The sequence below is a fragment of the Lissotriton vulgaris genome, chromosome 3_1, assembly GCF_964263255.1.
Source record: "Lissotriton vulgaris chromosome 3_1, aLisVul1.2, whole genome shotgun sequence".
NCBI classification, from domain to species: Eukaryota; Metazoa; Chordata; class Amphibia; order Caudata; family Salamandridae; genus Lissotriton; species Lissotriton vulgaris.
The window spans coordinates 1456225109-1456240769 of record NC_141689.1 but is presented as its reverse complement, the minus strand read 5'-3'; the positions used below and the strand labels follow the sequence as shown (position 1 = coordinate 1456240769).

The following is a 15661-nucleotide window of genomic DNA, read 5'->3' as shown; positions in this document are numbered from 1 at the left end:
TCATTGTACAGCTCAACTTTTTTGATTATTACTTTCATAATAATGATTTAAAAAGGAAGTAATTGTGAGAAAGTGTATTTTCACACAGACCGAAATTGTAGGACCCCTTGTGATGTCATAGTTTACCTTGGTTTCCAGTTTCCTCAGTACCCATTTGCTAATGTTTCTAAAGTGCAGCTCCATGTATCAGGATTCTGCTGAAGGATTGCAATGAAGTGAGTGAGTTAGTTTGAGATGTTGGCCCTGTTGGACACAGTGAAGAATCAGCAACTAGCGAAATTCTGGAGGAGGTATTTTAGTTGAGAATCCGGACATGAAAAATATCCAGGCTACCTCAAATTATGCCGTTGGTTTAGAAAATGCAAACTACAGAGAAGGGTTTTTCAAGCAAACCCCGCAATGGACAGGAGATTAGGTGGGTCAGAAAGAGGTATGGCTGAGTTTTCAAATAAAAAATTATAAACAGTTTTTAAAAAACTACCATTCTAGGTAAAAGATCTGAAAAATCAATGTTTTTTTTTTTTAGTCTCTACTTAGAACAAGCATTTGCAATGCAATAGGTCTCACGTTTGCGAGAGTTTAAGCTATTGGCACTGTAAATGACCATACTTTTTATTTATGTTTTAAAAACCAACAAATAAATAAAAGAAAATGTCATTTACAATGCTAATAGCTCAAACTCTCACAGTGCACTGCCACTGTCAAAGCGCGCATGGCGCTCTGGTCATACATAGAAGGGGCCACCATTGCCGGCGCCCTGCAAGTGCTGGGGGGCTGCCGCAGTGAAAGCATGCAAGCCACGCTGGTTATACATAGAAGCGCTCACCATTGCCGGCGTACTGCGAGTGCAGGGGGACAGCCACACTAAAAGAGAGCATGGCACGCTGCTAATACATATAAGCGGCCGCCATTGCTGGTATCCCGCGAGTCCTGTCTATATCGAGATATAAAATATAAAATAGTTGTCTAAACTTCAAATGGAAGCTCCTGAGTTAGGACACATGTAAAACACCAGTCTTAATGGGAGGTAACAACAGAAGACAGGCAGGTACTAACTAGGGACTAAATCCTTTCAATAAATCAGAAGCCAACATTTACAAAGGACAATGACACAAGCCAATGAAAAATATGGTGGCAGAGTGGGCAGAGTTTTTAGTCCATACCTGAATACAGCATGTCTTGAAGAGCAGCGCATACGCTGCCAATCTCGACCTAAAAATGGAGATAAACTGATATAGGTGTTTCAGTGGAACACAATAGTGACTCAAAAAGAATTTACCCTGTGTTAAAAGCCTTGCGTCCATGACACCACAGACACTATGCCTGTTTGGCTAACTGTGCAGCAAAATCAGCAAGTACTAGCAAAGCCAATTGGTCTTGTTTTAATGTGCATGCCTCTGCTTTCAAATATTACCACAGTGAATCGAGACTTAATGTTTTTGATTGCCAATGATAGTTTCGTTTTAAGCAGCTGACTCGTATGTGCCAGTGTATGTGCACCTGTGTTTATATACTTCTGTGTAACTTGAATATAACTTCTGACCACAACTTTAAAAAAAACATTCAGCCGCGAAAATATAATAAAAAGAGGATTGTTTTCTGCATAAATAGCATATAAGAGATGATTCAGTTTATTTTTGAGATGTAAAGTGGCCCCTCGTGCATTGCAATTTTGCATTGCCAGCACTCCATAGAAGGTGAAATGATAAATCTGATAGCCAGTACCATGAGGTTAGAGTCAAAAACTGCTCTGGGCAGAGCCAAATCCCACGCTATATATGTCTTGTTAAGGAGTTGAATACCATAGATCATGAAGACAGTTGTGCTATCAAGACGTAAAAAACACTTACTAATTTGGAACATCTGGATAATGTATAGTTTTGTGATTGAGAGAAAATGATATGGAGCGTGAGACTAACAGTGATCAGTTCTTCCTTTAGTGAGCGAGTCCCTCAATGCGCAAGTCGAACTGGGACAAAGTATAGGTCATGGCACCAAAACAAAACTAGCTCCCATTTGTTGATTGTGTAAGACAGGTGATTTTAATGAGATCAGCCCATTTTACCTCCTAATCATGGGGCCTCCTGGGACCGCAGGTCACAACTAAATTCACCTGGACAGAGGCATATGTACAACAATCGGCAGACAGCGCAAGTCATTCACAAAAACATACGTTGCGCAGCTGCACCACCCATTCCCACTACGGCACTGGTGAACTACATTCCTACTCGCAGCTGCACCAGTGAACCCCTATATACCCAACATGCAGCCCGCAACATCACCAGGTCTCGACCTATCACCTCACAGCTGCACCAGTGGGTCCTTAACCGAGGAACAACTGCAATAACGGAGCATTAACCAGCACCAGTAAACACGCCACACTCCTCGAAGATGAGTAAGTCAACACCTTTGGCTCCCCAATGCACTAGTGCATCGCAGCAGCACTAGTAAACCATTCATCCACTTAAAAGTAGAATGCCCCGTTCGCTCACAGCTTTTTATGTCAACCTCGGCTTCCTGCAGCTGCAGGAGTGAAGGCAGATCCCTCCGTGTTGCACCAGTGATCCACCATAAACTCAAGGATGCACTCCTGATCAGCCAGCCCCAAAGCAGATACACAACTGAGCCAGCCCCATTGACTCCCGCCCCACAACAGCTGTACTAGACAAAAACAATCTGCCCCGTTGCACCAGGGTCCACCCATCCCTGACAGCGGTACTAGTCACCACCAACCCTCTTGCAACTACACTAATGAACCTCCCCCATCCCCCGCACAACCAGTGACTTGCACAACTGCATTAATGCACATCTGCCGCGCAAGCTGCACCATCAATCCGTCCGTGTAAACTAGAGCATATGCTGTGTGAGCCCTATTCACTACCCTCACAACAGCTGCACCAGGGACCCACTGCTGCTCCCCAAACGACCCTCAACCGACACAGTCACGCTAGCACTGCACAATTATTCACAATTACCCAAGCTTGCATGCTAGTGCATCCATGAAGTGCCCCCACAGTGCCCGTGTACCTTGACTGTTACATCAGGGGCTCTATAATTCGAGGACCGCACTCTGCTGCATTGGTGCCCGTCACAGCCTCTCCCACATCCACATCAGTCTCTTCTTGCACCAGCGTTCATGCTCTCTGCATCAACAGTGTTCCCAAGGGTGCATCAGACCTCCACTACACATCAATCTAGCACTACAACACATGTGCAGCTGTGTCACCATTGAAATGTTACAAATCTCCAAAGACAACTGCATTAGCCATCGCACCCTGAAGGAGCATCAGTGTGCTTCAACTGCACAACACCCCATGTGTGCAGTACTGTTCACGTGGAGTGCACCAGCTCTCCACAGCTGCAACAGTAGTAAATCCCAACGGGTGCTAGCAACCCCTTGTGCCGCCAATGGCTTACTCTCCCGAGTTGCCCCAGCTCACACACAGCTGCTCTAGTGCACCCAGTGTTGCACTAGTGCTCAAGAACTGCACAGTTCCCCTCATAGCTGGGTGACCGGAACCAGCCACGGTCTACGAAGCTGCAGTAGTCCTTCCAAGGTGCATAGAATATATGCCTGCAAGGCTGCAGCCCCCGCCCCATGCATCGATCTAATGCGTGCCCCATAGGTGCACTTATACAGCGACATCTCACTGATGCCCCAGGGCCCCCCAACCAACAGTTGCCACTCCTCCCCCTTGATGCTCCGATGAGCCACCCGCCCTCTCTCACCTCTCTCTGGGGGCTCGGGGTGAAGGTGGACATGTCCCTGCCGGACTCCCCTTCCAGGCTTTGCTCAGGGCGCCACCACAGCTGCCGTAAGCAAGGAGCAGCCTGTGCGAGTAGCAATGACCTAGCACAGCCGAAGGAGAGCAGGACGGTGGAGGGCTGCGGGCAGAGGAAAGGGGGAGAAGCAAGGGCAGCCTCATGCATTAGCATGTAAATAAAAACATTACAATATATCACTCAACACACCATTGGAGCACAGTGAACATAAAATAGTCACGCAAAACCGAAACTGACGTGCGAGCCCTGCCCAAGAGTATACTGTTCACTCAGAGCTTTGGAGAGGAGAGGACCAAGGCTGACACTCCAAACTATTCTAAATGTACTATAAAAGACACCCCGTGCTACAGACTTCAGTGAGGGGGTATAGTCACGACTAGGACATGCAAAATAGATGGCGGAAGACGACTCCGGCTCGCACACTGAAGGACTAGGCGAGTTCAAACATCCCTAGAAGCCTAGGGTCGCACCCTGTTCAGACTGCTTGGGTAGGAGAAGCCACTGGTGCATCTTTCACGGAGGGCAGGACGCTCCACATCCTGGGTTGGTTAAGGGTCTGCCGGTAGCACGTAGGTACCCCGGATAAAACAGGCCTGCCCGGGCACTCAGGCCCCATGCGTGCTCCTGTCCCGTGGGATCTGGTACACCAGTGACCAGGGGGCACCCACATGTGTCACTCTGCCCGCCCTGCCCCTCAACTGGCAGGGTCTTGTGCGCCATGTTGCCCATGGCTCAGGTCCATGAGCCACGGCCGACTTCCCCAGCTGCAGCTCCTGCAGTCCCGGTTCTGAAACCCCAGCACCCCGCTGCTCCCGGCTTGCGCTGCCTTCGCCGTGTCTTGCACTGGTATTGCTACCGCCTCACTGAGCAGCAGGGCTGGCGGAGCTCCAGCAGAGTGGGCAGGGCCTCGAGAACTGAGCTCTGCCCTCGCTGCATTACTCACCCAACTACTCCACATCCTTCACTTAACCAGCTTGTGCAATGGCAGCGGCGGGAGGGAGGCAGAAAAAAATAAAAGTTTGTGTTTAAGAGAGCACAGCAGTTCAGTGGAACATCTTGGTGTCTGTGCGCTCTGTTGCGGCTGAAAGGAAAGTTACAGCACAAAAAACTTACAATACCAAGCGCGGCGCACAGATGCTCCTCTCTCTGCTTTGGGCGAGCGGGTCGGCGTTACCAACGCTATTGTGTAACCAAATAGCACTAGAGTGAGGGGGAGGAACCTCCTCCCGGCAGATGCTGGGAAGGAGAGCCCGGACGGGTTGGGTGGAAAGGAAGGCTGAAGATCGACACGCCCATGGGACAGCGAGTCACCAGCGTGTCTGGTTTGCGCTGCCTGCACACGCTAGTAAGCTCTGTGAGTAGTTGAGAAGGTCCACCAATCACAGTGCTTATTTGGTAGTCACCAACCAATCAGAGAGCTGTCTGGCGCGTGTCGGCAGCGTGAACAAGACACTCCGTAGACTCGCTGTAAAACACGCCTCCACTGATAAGAAAGTTACTTACTACAGACAGTCGTAAACCACGCCATCATGTCCGTAGGGGCTGTCTGAAAAGCGGACATTGTGGCACCTGAAAACACTCCTTTCCATTGGAAAGCCAGCATTTACCATGAACGCTGACGCTACCCAATGGAAAGGAGGGGCGGGGCTTAGAGTCCCTTTTTGTTTACAAGATATCTCGCAGGGCGGGGCAGCTTTGCTGCCACACCCACGCAAGACCTAAAAAGGATTTGGGATTAGAAAGAGGGCCAGACTTCAATGGACTATCGCTACTCATTTCATTTGTGCATACAGCCTAAACATAATTACAACACATATTTTTATTGAGGGGGACGATGGGTGCAATTAAATTCCCTTTCAATATCTTGATTTATTTACAAAATTAATAAAAGATATTATTTTACTGAAGGGAGAGAGATTTGTATTATTGTCACCCATTTTGTGTTCACACATTGCATTTACTTTGATCTGGGTGCAGACACTTTCGGACAGGCAATGAGCAGCAAAGGGTAAGGAAGAAAAAATAGAACAGACAGAAGGAAAAACGAGTGTTGGAAAGGAAAAATGGAAAAATAGATTGGAAAAGGGAAAAGAAGTAAACAGGGCAGGAGGAATACAGTTGGGAAAAAAGTAAGAAAGGGGAGGAATAGTTAATGGCAAAAAGAGTGAACAAAGGAATACAATAGAAGGAGAGAAGAAAAGGAGAGTGACAAAAGAGGAGACATTACAAACCAAAGGAAATGAAAGAGGATGAAAACAATGGAGACAATCTTAATTATAAAGGAGTGGAAGGGGAGGGAAAAGGGCAAGAACATAAAATGGTATAAAGGAAAGGATAAGTTAAAATTAGGATGAGTAGGTAAACAAAACAATAAAAAGAGAAAATGATAGAAAAAGGACAATTAGAATAAAGGATGGTTGAGGGGCGGAACAGATGAAATAAGAGAAAAGAGTACAAGGGGAAAGGGAAAGGGGCAGGTATGGAAGAGAGGGGAGATGAGAAAACAGAAAAAAGTAAGAAAAGCTGGAAGGCGTGAAAGGAATGAAAAGAAAGACAGAAGGGAGAACATGGGGAAAAGGCATTGGAAGGAGAAAGTAAAAAAAGCAATATAATATGCAATATGGCTGTCGTGGAGTGGGCTGTGTGAGCAGCTCTGTCCTCTCTCCTAGTCTCTGAGATCAAGCGGCGCTGTAGGAGCGGAGTGGTGTGCTATCTTTTACTATGGTTGCTGAAAACGGCTGCGCTCTGCTTCGTCTCAGTGGAAAACTCCCATTATGCTTTTTATTTGAATAAAAAGGAAAAGAAACTGGAAACTGGAAGGACTGACCGCCATTGCTGGGCTATTACGTGAATCAACGAGGGTTCGCGCCGGACTCGGCTGCACCTGAGCTGTGGGCGTGTATCGAGTGAGGCGTTTGGGAGCAGCGTTCGACAAGGGGGGCTTGGGGGAGGGAGCCGACCGCCGGGAGGTCCCCTCCCCCGGGCGGTTTGGGAGGGCTGCGAGGGGTTTTACAGTAGAAGCAGCCAGAAGGTTCTAGATTTGGGCTGGTCTAGTAGGACCAGAATAGCCCAATTATAAATCCCCCTATCACTGCCTCCCAGCCACCATTTTAGGTTTGGTGACCTGGTGGCTAGGAGGGCTTGTAGCTTTTTTGTCTGTTAGCGTTTTATAGAGATTATTGTCAGGTATTTCGGTAATTTTAGCTATCCTTGTTCGTTTACTTTGGCGCTTTAATTCCGAGATGGAAGACTACCGCGTTTTGGAGGCCATGCGACTGCTGTCGGAAGCAGGTCGCATGGATTTGTTGGTGGGAGGGGGGCCGGCGCGCCCCCAGCGTCAGGCCTCCGCCGGAGTGTCCGCTGCGGTTTTGGCGTGTTCTTCGCCTAAGAAGAGGCGTGCAGGCCAGGTAAGTGAAAGGGGCCGGTCCCGTACGAGGAAGCCGGCCCCTTCCTTGCAGGCGCGTGTTTTGGCGGGGGATGGGGAAGCCCCGGTAGCGGTGGGCGCTCCTGTTGCTGGTGTGGTGGACGCGCGTCAGGCTCCGGCAGTCCGACCGGCTTTGCAGGCTGGGGCGGGAGGTCCTCAGGTGGCAGGGCGGAAGGCCCTCATTCAGCCGGGAGAAGAGGCAGGCGCGAGTGCGTTTTCCTTGGCGGAACAGGTGGGACACGGTTTAGAAGTTGAAGCGTTCGCTTCAGAGGTGGTGTTAGCGGCCAAGCGGGGGAGGGGGGGGCGTAGAGGGGGTAAGAAGCGCTCCGCTTCTGACCCCATTGGGGAGCGCCGCGTGGAGCCTGAAATGGTTGTGCCTGCGCGAGGGGGGCGCAGGGGCTCTGTTCAATTGGAAAGTCGGCTTGAAACAGCTCAGCAACACGTGAGGCAAGATTTGAATGTTTCTCAGCGTTTTGTGGCAGAAACACAGTTTAATGCTGATGCAAGCGTTGACAGGTTGTTAACCTCTTCTGTACCAGGAATCAATGTGTCTGATCTTAGGGTTTCAAGTCAGTCTGTATCAGAGGGGATGGGAAGGCATGTTGGTTTGGAGCTTCAGGCTGGCCAGGTTGTTCTTACACATGATGTTGGTTCTCCGCATGGGGTTTTGGGCAGTAATGTGGGCAGCCCGTTATTGTTCTCTACACCTGGTTCCTCTGTGGGTGCTGCTTTGTCTGTTGGAGGGGGTTCCAGGGGAGAGGGTGAGTGGGCACAGATGGGTGAAAGTAGTTTTACGCCTGGTGCTGTTTTGGTCCAGGATTGTCCTCGGTCAGGGAGTTTTATGTTTCCTGGTTTTCAGGAGGGGAGTGACCATTTGCAGAGCGATGGCAGGAGGGTGTCTCAAGGGGGTATTGGAGCCTTTCATTGTGAGAGTCGTGGGTCCGGTCCTGCGCAGGGCCCAGGGTTGGGGGAACTGGGAAGGGCTGGTGTGGATGATTTTGTGAGGTTTTCTCATCCTGATGTGAGGTATTCAGGGGCTGTGGGTGCCTCGAGTAAGTTTTTGGAGCGGGGGGGGATTTCCAAGCAGGTGAGTGGGGGGCCTATTCAAGGGGATGCTAGAGGTCCTTACATCATGTTGGGTTCTCCTGGATGGGAGCATTTCGGTACGGCAGGTTTGGCACAGCGCGGTTTTCACAAGGATGTTGAGGGCCACGGGGGGGGTGCGGGGGCCCCTCTTCAGGCTTCTTCGTCGGCGGCAGCGGGCGGTAACTTGGATGAGAGTGACGATGATGAGATGGTAGGCGACTCTCCGATTAGGGGAGTGCCTTTGAGAAGTTGTATTAGGGGGCGTTCTTTGGAGAGGTTTCAGGGGACGATTGTGGATGCTAATTTACAGAGGTCAAGGTCTGTGTCAGGTGTTGTATTCAGGGACCCTAGCACACCAGTCCAAACTTTTTCTTTCCAGGATAGGAATAGGAGCGGAGGTCCAGACTTGGCAGGGCGCGGTCCAGTCCACTTTCGCCAAGGGGAAGCAACGAGAATGCCTAGCGCGGCCCTCTCTGTTCCACCGAGGGATCCCGCCGCGGCCAGCACACGAGGGTCTGGCGTGACCCCGCTGGCCCCAACGAGTAGCAGGTATAGGTGGCAGGCCTTGCCGGCGGCTATGGAGCTGCAGAGTCAACACGCGGGGAGGTACAGGCGTGTACAGCCTGCTCCCCCTCATGGAGTTCAAAAATCTTTGAAATGTAAAGTTGTTGATACCGGGTTGGGTAAGACCCGTGGTGAGTTGTTTCATACCAGTGTGGATTCAGCGGTGTTGGACTACGATGAAGAGAGTCCTGAAGAGGGTGAACTGCGGGATACAGAGGGGGGGGTGCCCTCTCATTCTTCTCATAGTGTGTTACAGGCTCCAGTGGTCCAGAGTACAGTGCAAAGGAGAAGAGAGCACGGCCCATCGGGTAGGGCGCCTCGCAGACCGGATGCATTGACTTCGGCGCCACGGGCGGAGCCATCGAGAGTGGTCTCTCTGTTGCCAGGTGAGCAATCAGCCACACAGGCCAAACCTATGATGGTGTCTGTGGGTACTGGTGGTGACACAGAAATAGATGTTGGTGTTAGCCGTTTGGTCAAAGGTCGTTATGTACAAGACACGGCTGTTGGTACTGATGATGTGGTAGATGTTACAAACAAAGTTGAAAGTGGTGTTATAGCTGGTGCTTCCAGCAAAGTTAAAGAGCCAGTGGCCAGTAAGGAGTTAAAGATCAAAAAATTGCCTTATATGGGAGTTACGAAACCTTTAGGGGCTCATTTAATGTTAAGCACCAAGGAACGCATTTGGAATGGTGAGTATGTGGAACTCCTTAAGTTACTGCACCGGGAAGTCCGGTCTAAAGAGGGATCTAAAGAGGAGGAATTTGAATTGGCTAAACGGCCTAGAGTACCTTTGAATATTGAAAACTGGACAGCGGCATTCTTGATTTATGCCAGTGTATATTGCGAAAAGTTCCCTGAGCGCAGCGTGTCCCTTTTTAAATACATGGACGTCATTCGTAAGGCACAGATCACCGGGGGTGGTTTTGCTTGGTCTCAGTATGATGAGGAATTTAGGGCCAGGATGGCTTGGGATCCTGAGGCTAAGTGGGGGGAGCTGGATAATGATTTGTGGCAACATACAATGGGGTCAGCGTCAGGGGGGAAGACTATTTTCACGGCCAGTGGTTTGCCATTAGTTTACCGGCCCTTTCAGGGGAAGCCCACCCGGGGAGGGGTGGGGGTCAATGCAACCATGCAATCGGGGTCTGGTTTCTGTTGGGAATTTAACAGGGGCTCCTGCATCAGAGAATATTGTAAATTTAAACATGAGTGCTCAGGTTGTGGTAGGAAACATCCGTTGTCCAAATGTTGGGACAATCAACCCTCTGAGAGCCCCAAAGGGAAGCAAACGGGTTCAGGAACTTCCAGTACGAACTCACAGTTTTCAGGGGGAAGGGGATACAGAGGTGCTAAGGGTGCTGGGTCCAAGGGCTCGTACACCAGTTAAATTGGAGAGGCTGCGCATTGCATTGCAGGGTTACGAAGAAGAGTCAGCAAAACTTACACTATTGGAAGGTTTTCAGTTTGGTTTCCGACTAGGTTACCTGGGCTCTCGGGAACGTAGGTGGTCTGCCAATTTAAAATCAGCTTCTGAACATGCCACAATAGTACAAGAAAAACTTAATAAGGAAGTACATGAAGGGAGGATGGCTGGCCCGTTTCACGATTGGCCGATCCTTAACTTAATTGTTTCACTAATTGGAGTTGTCCCGAAGAAGGAGCCGGGACAGTTTAGATTGATTCAACACTTGTCATGGCCTGAAGGGTCGTCTGTTAACGATTTTATTGACCCGGAGGCAGTGTCTGTCTCTTATTCTTCGGTTGACGTGGCCATGTCTCTGGTTGTGACTGCGGGCGCAGCCGCGGAGATGGCTAAGTGTGACATCAAGTCTGCTTTCCGGCTGTTGCCTGTCCATCCGGACGATTGGAGCCTTTTAGGTATACAATTTGCTGGTAACTGGTACGTGGACAAGGCTCTGCCAATGGGCTGCTCCATATCATGTGCTTTGTTTGAGTGTTTTAGTACTTTTCTGCAATGGTATTTTTCCCATCAGTCCGGTCATTCACTTGTAACACACTATCTCGATGATTTTTTCTTTGTCGGATCCCCGGGCTCCGCGGAGTGCCAGAAAGCTCTGGACACATTCCAAGGGCTCATGGAGGATCTGGGAGTCCCTTTGGCTCCCGAGAAAACAATGGGCCCTGCCACTGTCCTCTCCTTTTTGGGTATTGAAATAGATTCGGTGGTTATGTCAGCTCGTCTGCCTGAGGACAAAAGAGTCAACATGGTTGAATTACTGGATGTGATGTTGGCAAAGAGAAAAGTGTTGGTGAAAGAGATTCAAGTGCTTTTGGGACATTTGAATTTTGCCTGCAGAGTGGTGAGAGCGGGCAGGACTTTTTGTAGAAGACTGGGCAGGGCTTTAGCAGGTCATCAATTGCCTCATCATCGTGTTCGTCTGTCTGCTGGAGTGAAGGAGGACTTGAGAATGTGGAAGTTTTTCCTGAATTCTTTCAATGGTGTTCCCTTGGTCGCAGATGTTGACTTTCAGTGGGATGTACAAATGTTTTCAGATGCTGCTGGCAGTGATGGTTTTGGGCTCTTTTGGAATGGCAAATGGTGTGCAGAACGTTGGCCGGATGCATGGTTGAATGGTGGTCGTAGCATCACTTTCCTGGAAATGTTCCCTTTATTGGTTGCCTTGACCCTGTGGGGGGAGGAATTGGCACACAAGAAAGTGCTGTTTCGTGTGGATAACATGGCTGTTGTGGAGATAGTGAATCGCCAATCGGCCAGGGACGAGCAAGTGTTGAAACTTATGAGAGTTTTCGTTCTGGGTTGTCTGAAACACGATATTCATTTTCGTGCCTTACACATTCCTGGCGTGGACAATGACATTGCGGATGCTCTGTCTCGTTCACAGTGGGGGAGATTCCGTGGACTGGCAAGGGACGCAGACAGATCCCCGACTCCGATGCCGAGTCATCTGTGGCACGTCGGCGAGGTCGGGTCATACAATTGGTGGTAGGTTCTTTGTCTGTGTCTACGCGTTCTGCGTATTCCCTGGCATGGAAGGAATTCTTGGAATCTGGTGCTGTCAGAAGGGAGGATCTGTCGCGTCGGTCAGATGATGTTGTTAATTTCATACTGGACCTCATGGATAAGGGTTTAACCAAAGTAACCATTGCTGGGAAACTGGCGGGGATTGCTTTCATGGGGAAGTTGTTGTGGGGCTATCCTCCATCAGCGGGGGAACTTGGTAGGAGGATGCTGGAGGGTTGGGCCAGGGAACAAGGGCACGTTGGTAGATCCAGAGCCCCCCTATCTTGGCAAGTTCTTGCCAGATTAATCACAGTTTTGCCTTTAGTTTGTTCGGATGATTTTGAGGCATGTGTTTTCTCTATGCTGATGGTGTTCATGTTTTTTGGAGCCTTCAGAGTATCAGAGTTGCTGGGGTCAAAATATAAGTGTGGATTGTTTTGGAAGGACGTTTTTTGTTATGATGAGGGAGTTCACGTCTGGTTGGCCAGTTCTAAAACTGATCAGACAGGTAAGGGGAAAGGTGTGTGGTTGCAGGCACGTGCTCCGAAGCTTACTTGCCCTCTAATGCTGGCGCAGCGCTGGCGTTCATTATGTGGGGGTGGGGATGAAGCCCTTGTTTTCCGACATATCAATGGCAACCCTGTAACAACTTATCAATTGCGAATGGTTTTGCGCAAAGCTTTACAACACATAGGTCTTGATGGCAATCTTTATGGTACTCACTCTTTTCGAATAGGTGCAGCCACTGAGGCTTTTAATAGAGGTTGGTCCGAGAGGGATATTATGCGTTTGGGGCGCTGGTCTTCCAACTGCTTCCAGCGTTATGTGAGGAGCTCTGCTGAGGAGGCGCAGGCGTCGTCCTCCTTCACATGATTCTAACTCTTTTTTCTTTTTCAGGATCCGTTGCTGGGCCTCGCTCCTCGGTGGTAACGGTCTGGATAGTGGGGCATTCCTTTGTCAAGTGGGCCAGAGTCCAGGCAGCGAAGAGTTATTTTGGAGATCTACTTGGTTTCAATGACCGAATGTTTAACGTACTCTGGAAGGGTAAAGGCGGGATGCTCTGGAGAGAGTTAATCCCTTGTTTGAACAACAACATGGTGGGCGGTTTATGCCCAGATATTTTAGTTATTCATTTGGGAGAAAATGACCTTTGTGCTACAAAAGGTGTAGTTTTGCTACGAGCTATGAAACGTGATTTAGGCCTTATTAAGGACATGTGGGCTGGGTGCCATGTTTTTTGGACAGAGTTGATTCCCCGTAGGATATGGAGAGGTGCTGTGAACCCCAGGGCTGTCGATCGGGCTAGGAAGAAGGTTAATTCAGAGGTGTCTCGTTGCTGTAGGAGCCTTGGTTTCAGCAGAATTTCACACAGGGACATTAAGTTTGAGTCTGTTGAGTTTTTTAGGGATGATGGGGTTCATTTGTCCCGTGTGGGCATGGATCTTTACTTGTTGGAGCTCCGTGAGGTCTTATCCCGGGCATTGGCTATGCAGCGTTGATTTTCTTGTTTCTCTTTCGCTTCGCGGTTGGGGGGCAGAAAGGGAGGCGTGTCTTCCCCGCCTACCTTTCTGGGTGGCGGTGTTTTTGTGTATCGTTACGGTTTTAGGCAGGTTACGGGTTGAGTATTAGTTCAAGTATTTCTTTGACAAGTGCTGGGGTAGGTTGGTCATGGTTTGACCGTTCAGTTTTGTGAGGGGGGTAGCTGCAGGAGTGCAGGGTCAGGCAGGGTTTATGGTTATGGAGGACCTGACCGTTGTTATTGCAATTGTGGTTTGACGAATAAAGTTTTAACGTTGACGTATGTTTGATCAATGACGAAATGTTTTATTGATGATGTAATGTTTTATTGATGACGTAATGTTATAATGCTGTTATATTGTTTATTGATGTATTGTTGGGAGGGGGAGGGCTCAAATGTTTTAGGGGTGGGGGAGGGTCCGGGGGGCTGAAGTTTGTAGTTATTTATTTATTTAGTGAGGTTTAGTTTTGTAAGGCGTTGCCAAGGTTTGTATTTGTAATGTGCACCTGTGTCTTAATAAAGCGGCCTTTTACACACACAAACAACTTTTGGTCTGCTTTTCTCCCACCCCTCGCCCTCCCTCCCAAGGGGGGCTTGGGGGAGGGAGCCGACCGCCGGGAGGTCCCCTCCCCCGGGCGGTTTGGGAGGGCTGCGAGGGGTTTTACAGTAGAAGCAGCCAGAAGGTTCTAGATTTGGGCTGGTCTAGTAGGACCAGAATAGCCCAATTATAAATCCCCCTATCACTGCCTCCCAGCCACCATTTTAGGTTTGGTGACCTGGTGGCTAGGAGGGCTTGTAGCTTTTTTGTCCCACCCTCCCTCCCTCTTTTTGCATTAATTTCTTTTTTCCCCTCGCGGCCTAGTTTTTTCCCATTTTTGGTATTTTTTGTTCCAATTTTTTCTTTTTAAGAAAAAGGCTGTTTTGTGGGCCACCGGTGTGCAGGGTGTTTCTTCTTGTATTTGTATCTGTCGCTAGACACAGGTGCTGTGCGGTGTTTTTGTGTATCGTTACGGTTTTAGGCAGGTTACGGGTTGAGTATTAGTTCAAGTATTTCTTTGACAAGTGCTGGGGTAGGTTGGTCATGGTTTGACCGTTCAGTTTTGTGAGGGGGGTAGCTGCAGGAGTGCAGGGTCAGGCAGGGTTTATGGTTATGGAGGACCTGACCGTTGTTATTGCAATTGTGGTTTGACGAATAAAGTTTTAACGTTGACGTATGTTTGATCAATGACGAAATGTTTTATTGATGATGTAATGTTTTATTGATGACGTAATGTTATAATGCTGTTATATTGTTTATTGATGTATTGTTGGGAGGGGGAGGGCTCAAATGTTTTAGGGGTGGGGGAGGGTCCGGGGGGCTGAAGTTTGTAGTTATTTATTTATTTAGTGAGGTTTAGTTTTGTAAGGCGTTGCCAAGGTTTGTATTTGTAATGTGCACCTGTGTCTTAATAAAGCGGCCTTTTACACACACAAACAACTTTTGGTCTGCTTTTCTCCCACCCCTCGCCCTCCCTCCCAACGTTCACAGCATTTACCAGATACAGGTTGCTACTAGTGGCGTGCTAATGTTTGGACCGTTGTTTCTCCCGCAAAACAAAGCCACTTCCCGGTGGCTGCCAATATTTCTGTTTTGCCATCGTTTTGGTGTAGTCCGTGGCCGAGGACGAGCAGCAAGGCGGGAGAAAAAAATGCCCCCGAAGGGACCGGTGAAGGCCAGTGAGACACCAAAAGTTACTACTCGCAGTGGGAAGAATAAAGAACAATCGGCAAACGAAAGTCGCAAGAACCTGGCTGGTGCTACACCTTCGGACACTACTGTGGCTGGTGAGAATTCCTCAGAAATTACAGAAATGAATGATACTGTGACTTTAATCTCAAAAAAGGGTGGTGAAAGCCAGGGGAAAGCGGGACCTGCAATGCGTGTAGCCAGGCAAGGAGCACAGACCCTCCCTGCTATGTTTGAGCAGCAGAATGCTCACAACATTATTTCTTCGACTGCGATGGTAGCAGAGACACATTTGACGGGAACGCTCGAGAGGGATAATGAAAGCACTGCAACTGTAGTGGAAGTACCTCTTAGTGCTCAAACGTTAATGGAGGCACCCATAGCTGAAATATCGAAAGTTGTGGCCCAAATTGCTGATTTAAATATAGATACGGACCAATGTCTTTCTAACTGGAGTGAGTGTGAGCCAGAGAGGTGTATTACGGAAGATGGAGCTTTTTTGCACATAGACGATACAGTAAGGGGTGAACAAGATAATTTAGCCATTGTAAAGGACTCATTTTCTACACGTGA

At 49.0% G+C, this 15661-nt stretch overlaps 2 protein-coding genes across 2 annotated transcripts in view; one reads left to right on the top strand and one right to left on the bottom strand.

Moving 5' to 3' along the window:
- Positions 1-15661, bottom strand: part of CCSER1 (coiled-coil serine rich protein 1) — a 2474954-nt gene that overhangs the window by 287169 nt on the left and 2172124 nt on the right. The gene's annotated exons all lie outside the window — the stretch shown is intronic.
- On the top strand, positions 8502-13671 carry LOC147728034 (uncharacterized). Its single transcript, XM_086963223.1, has 2 exons — positions 8502-9243; positions 12741-13671. Exons 1-2 carry the CDS (start codon positions 8502-8504, stop codon positions 13340-13342), a joined length of 1344 nt encoding a protein of 447 aa, XP_086819349.1. The 3' UTR covers positions 13343-13671.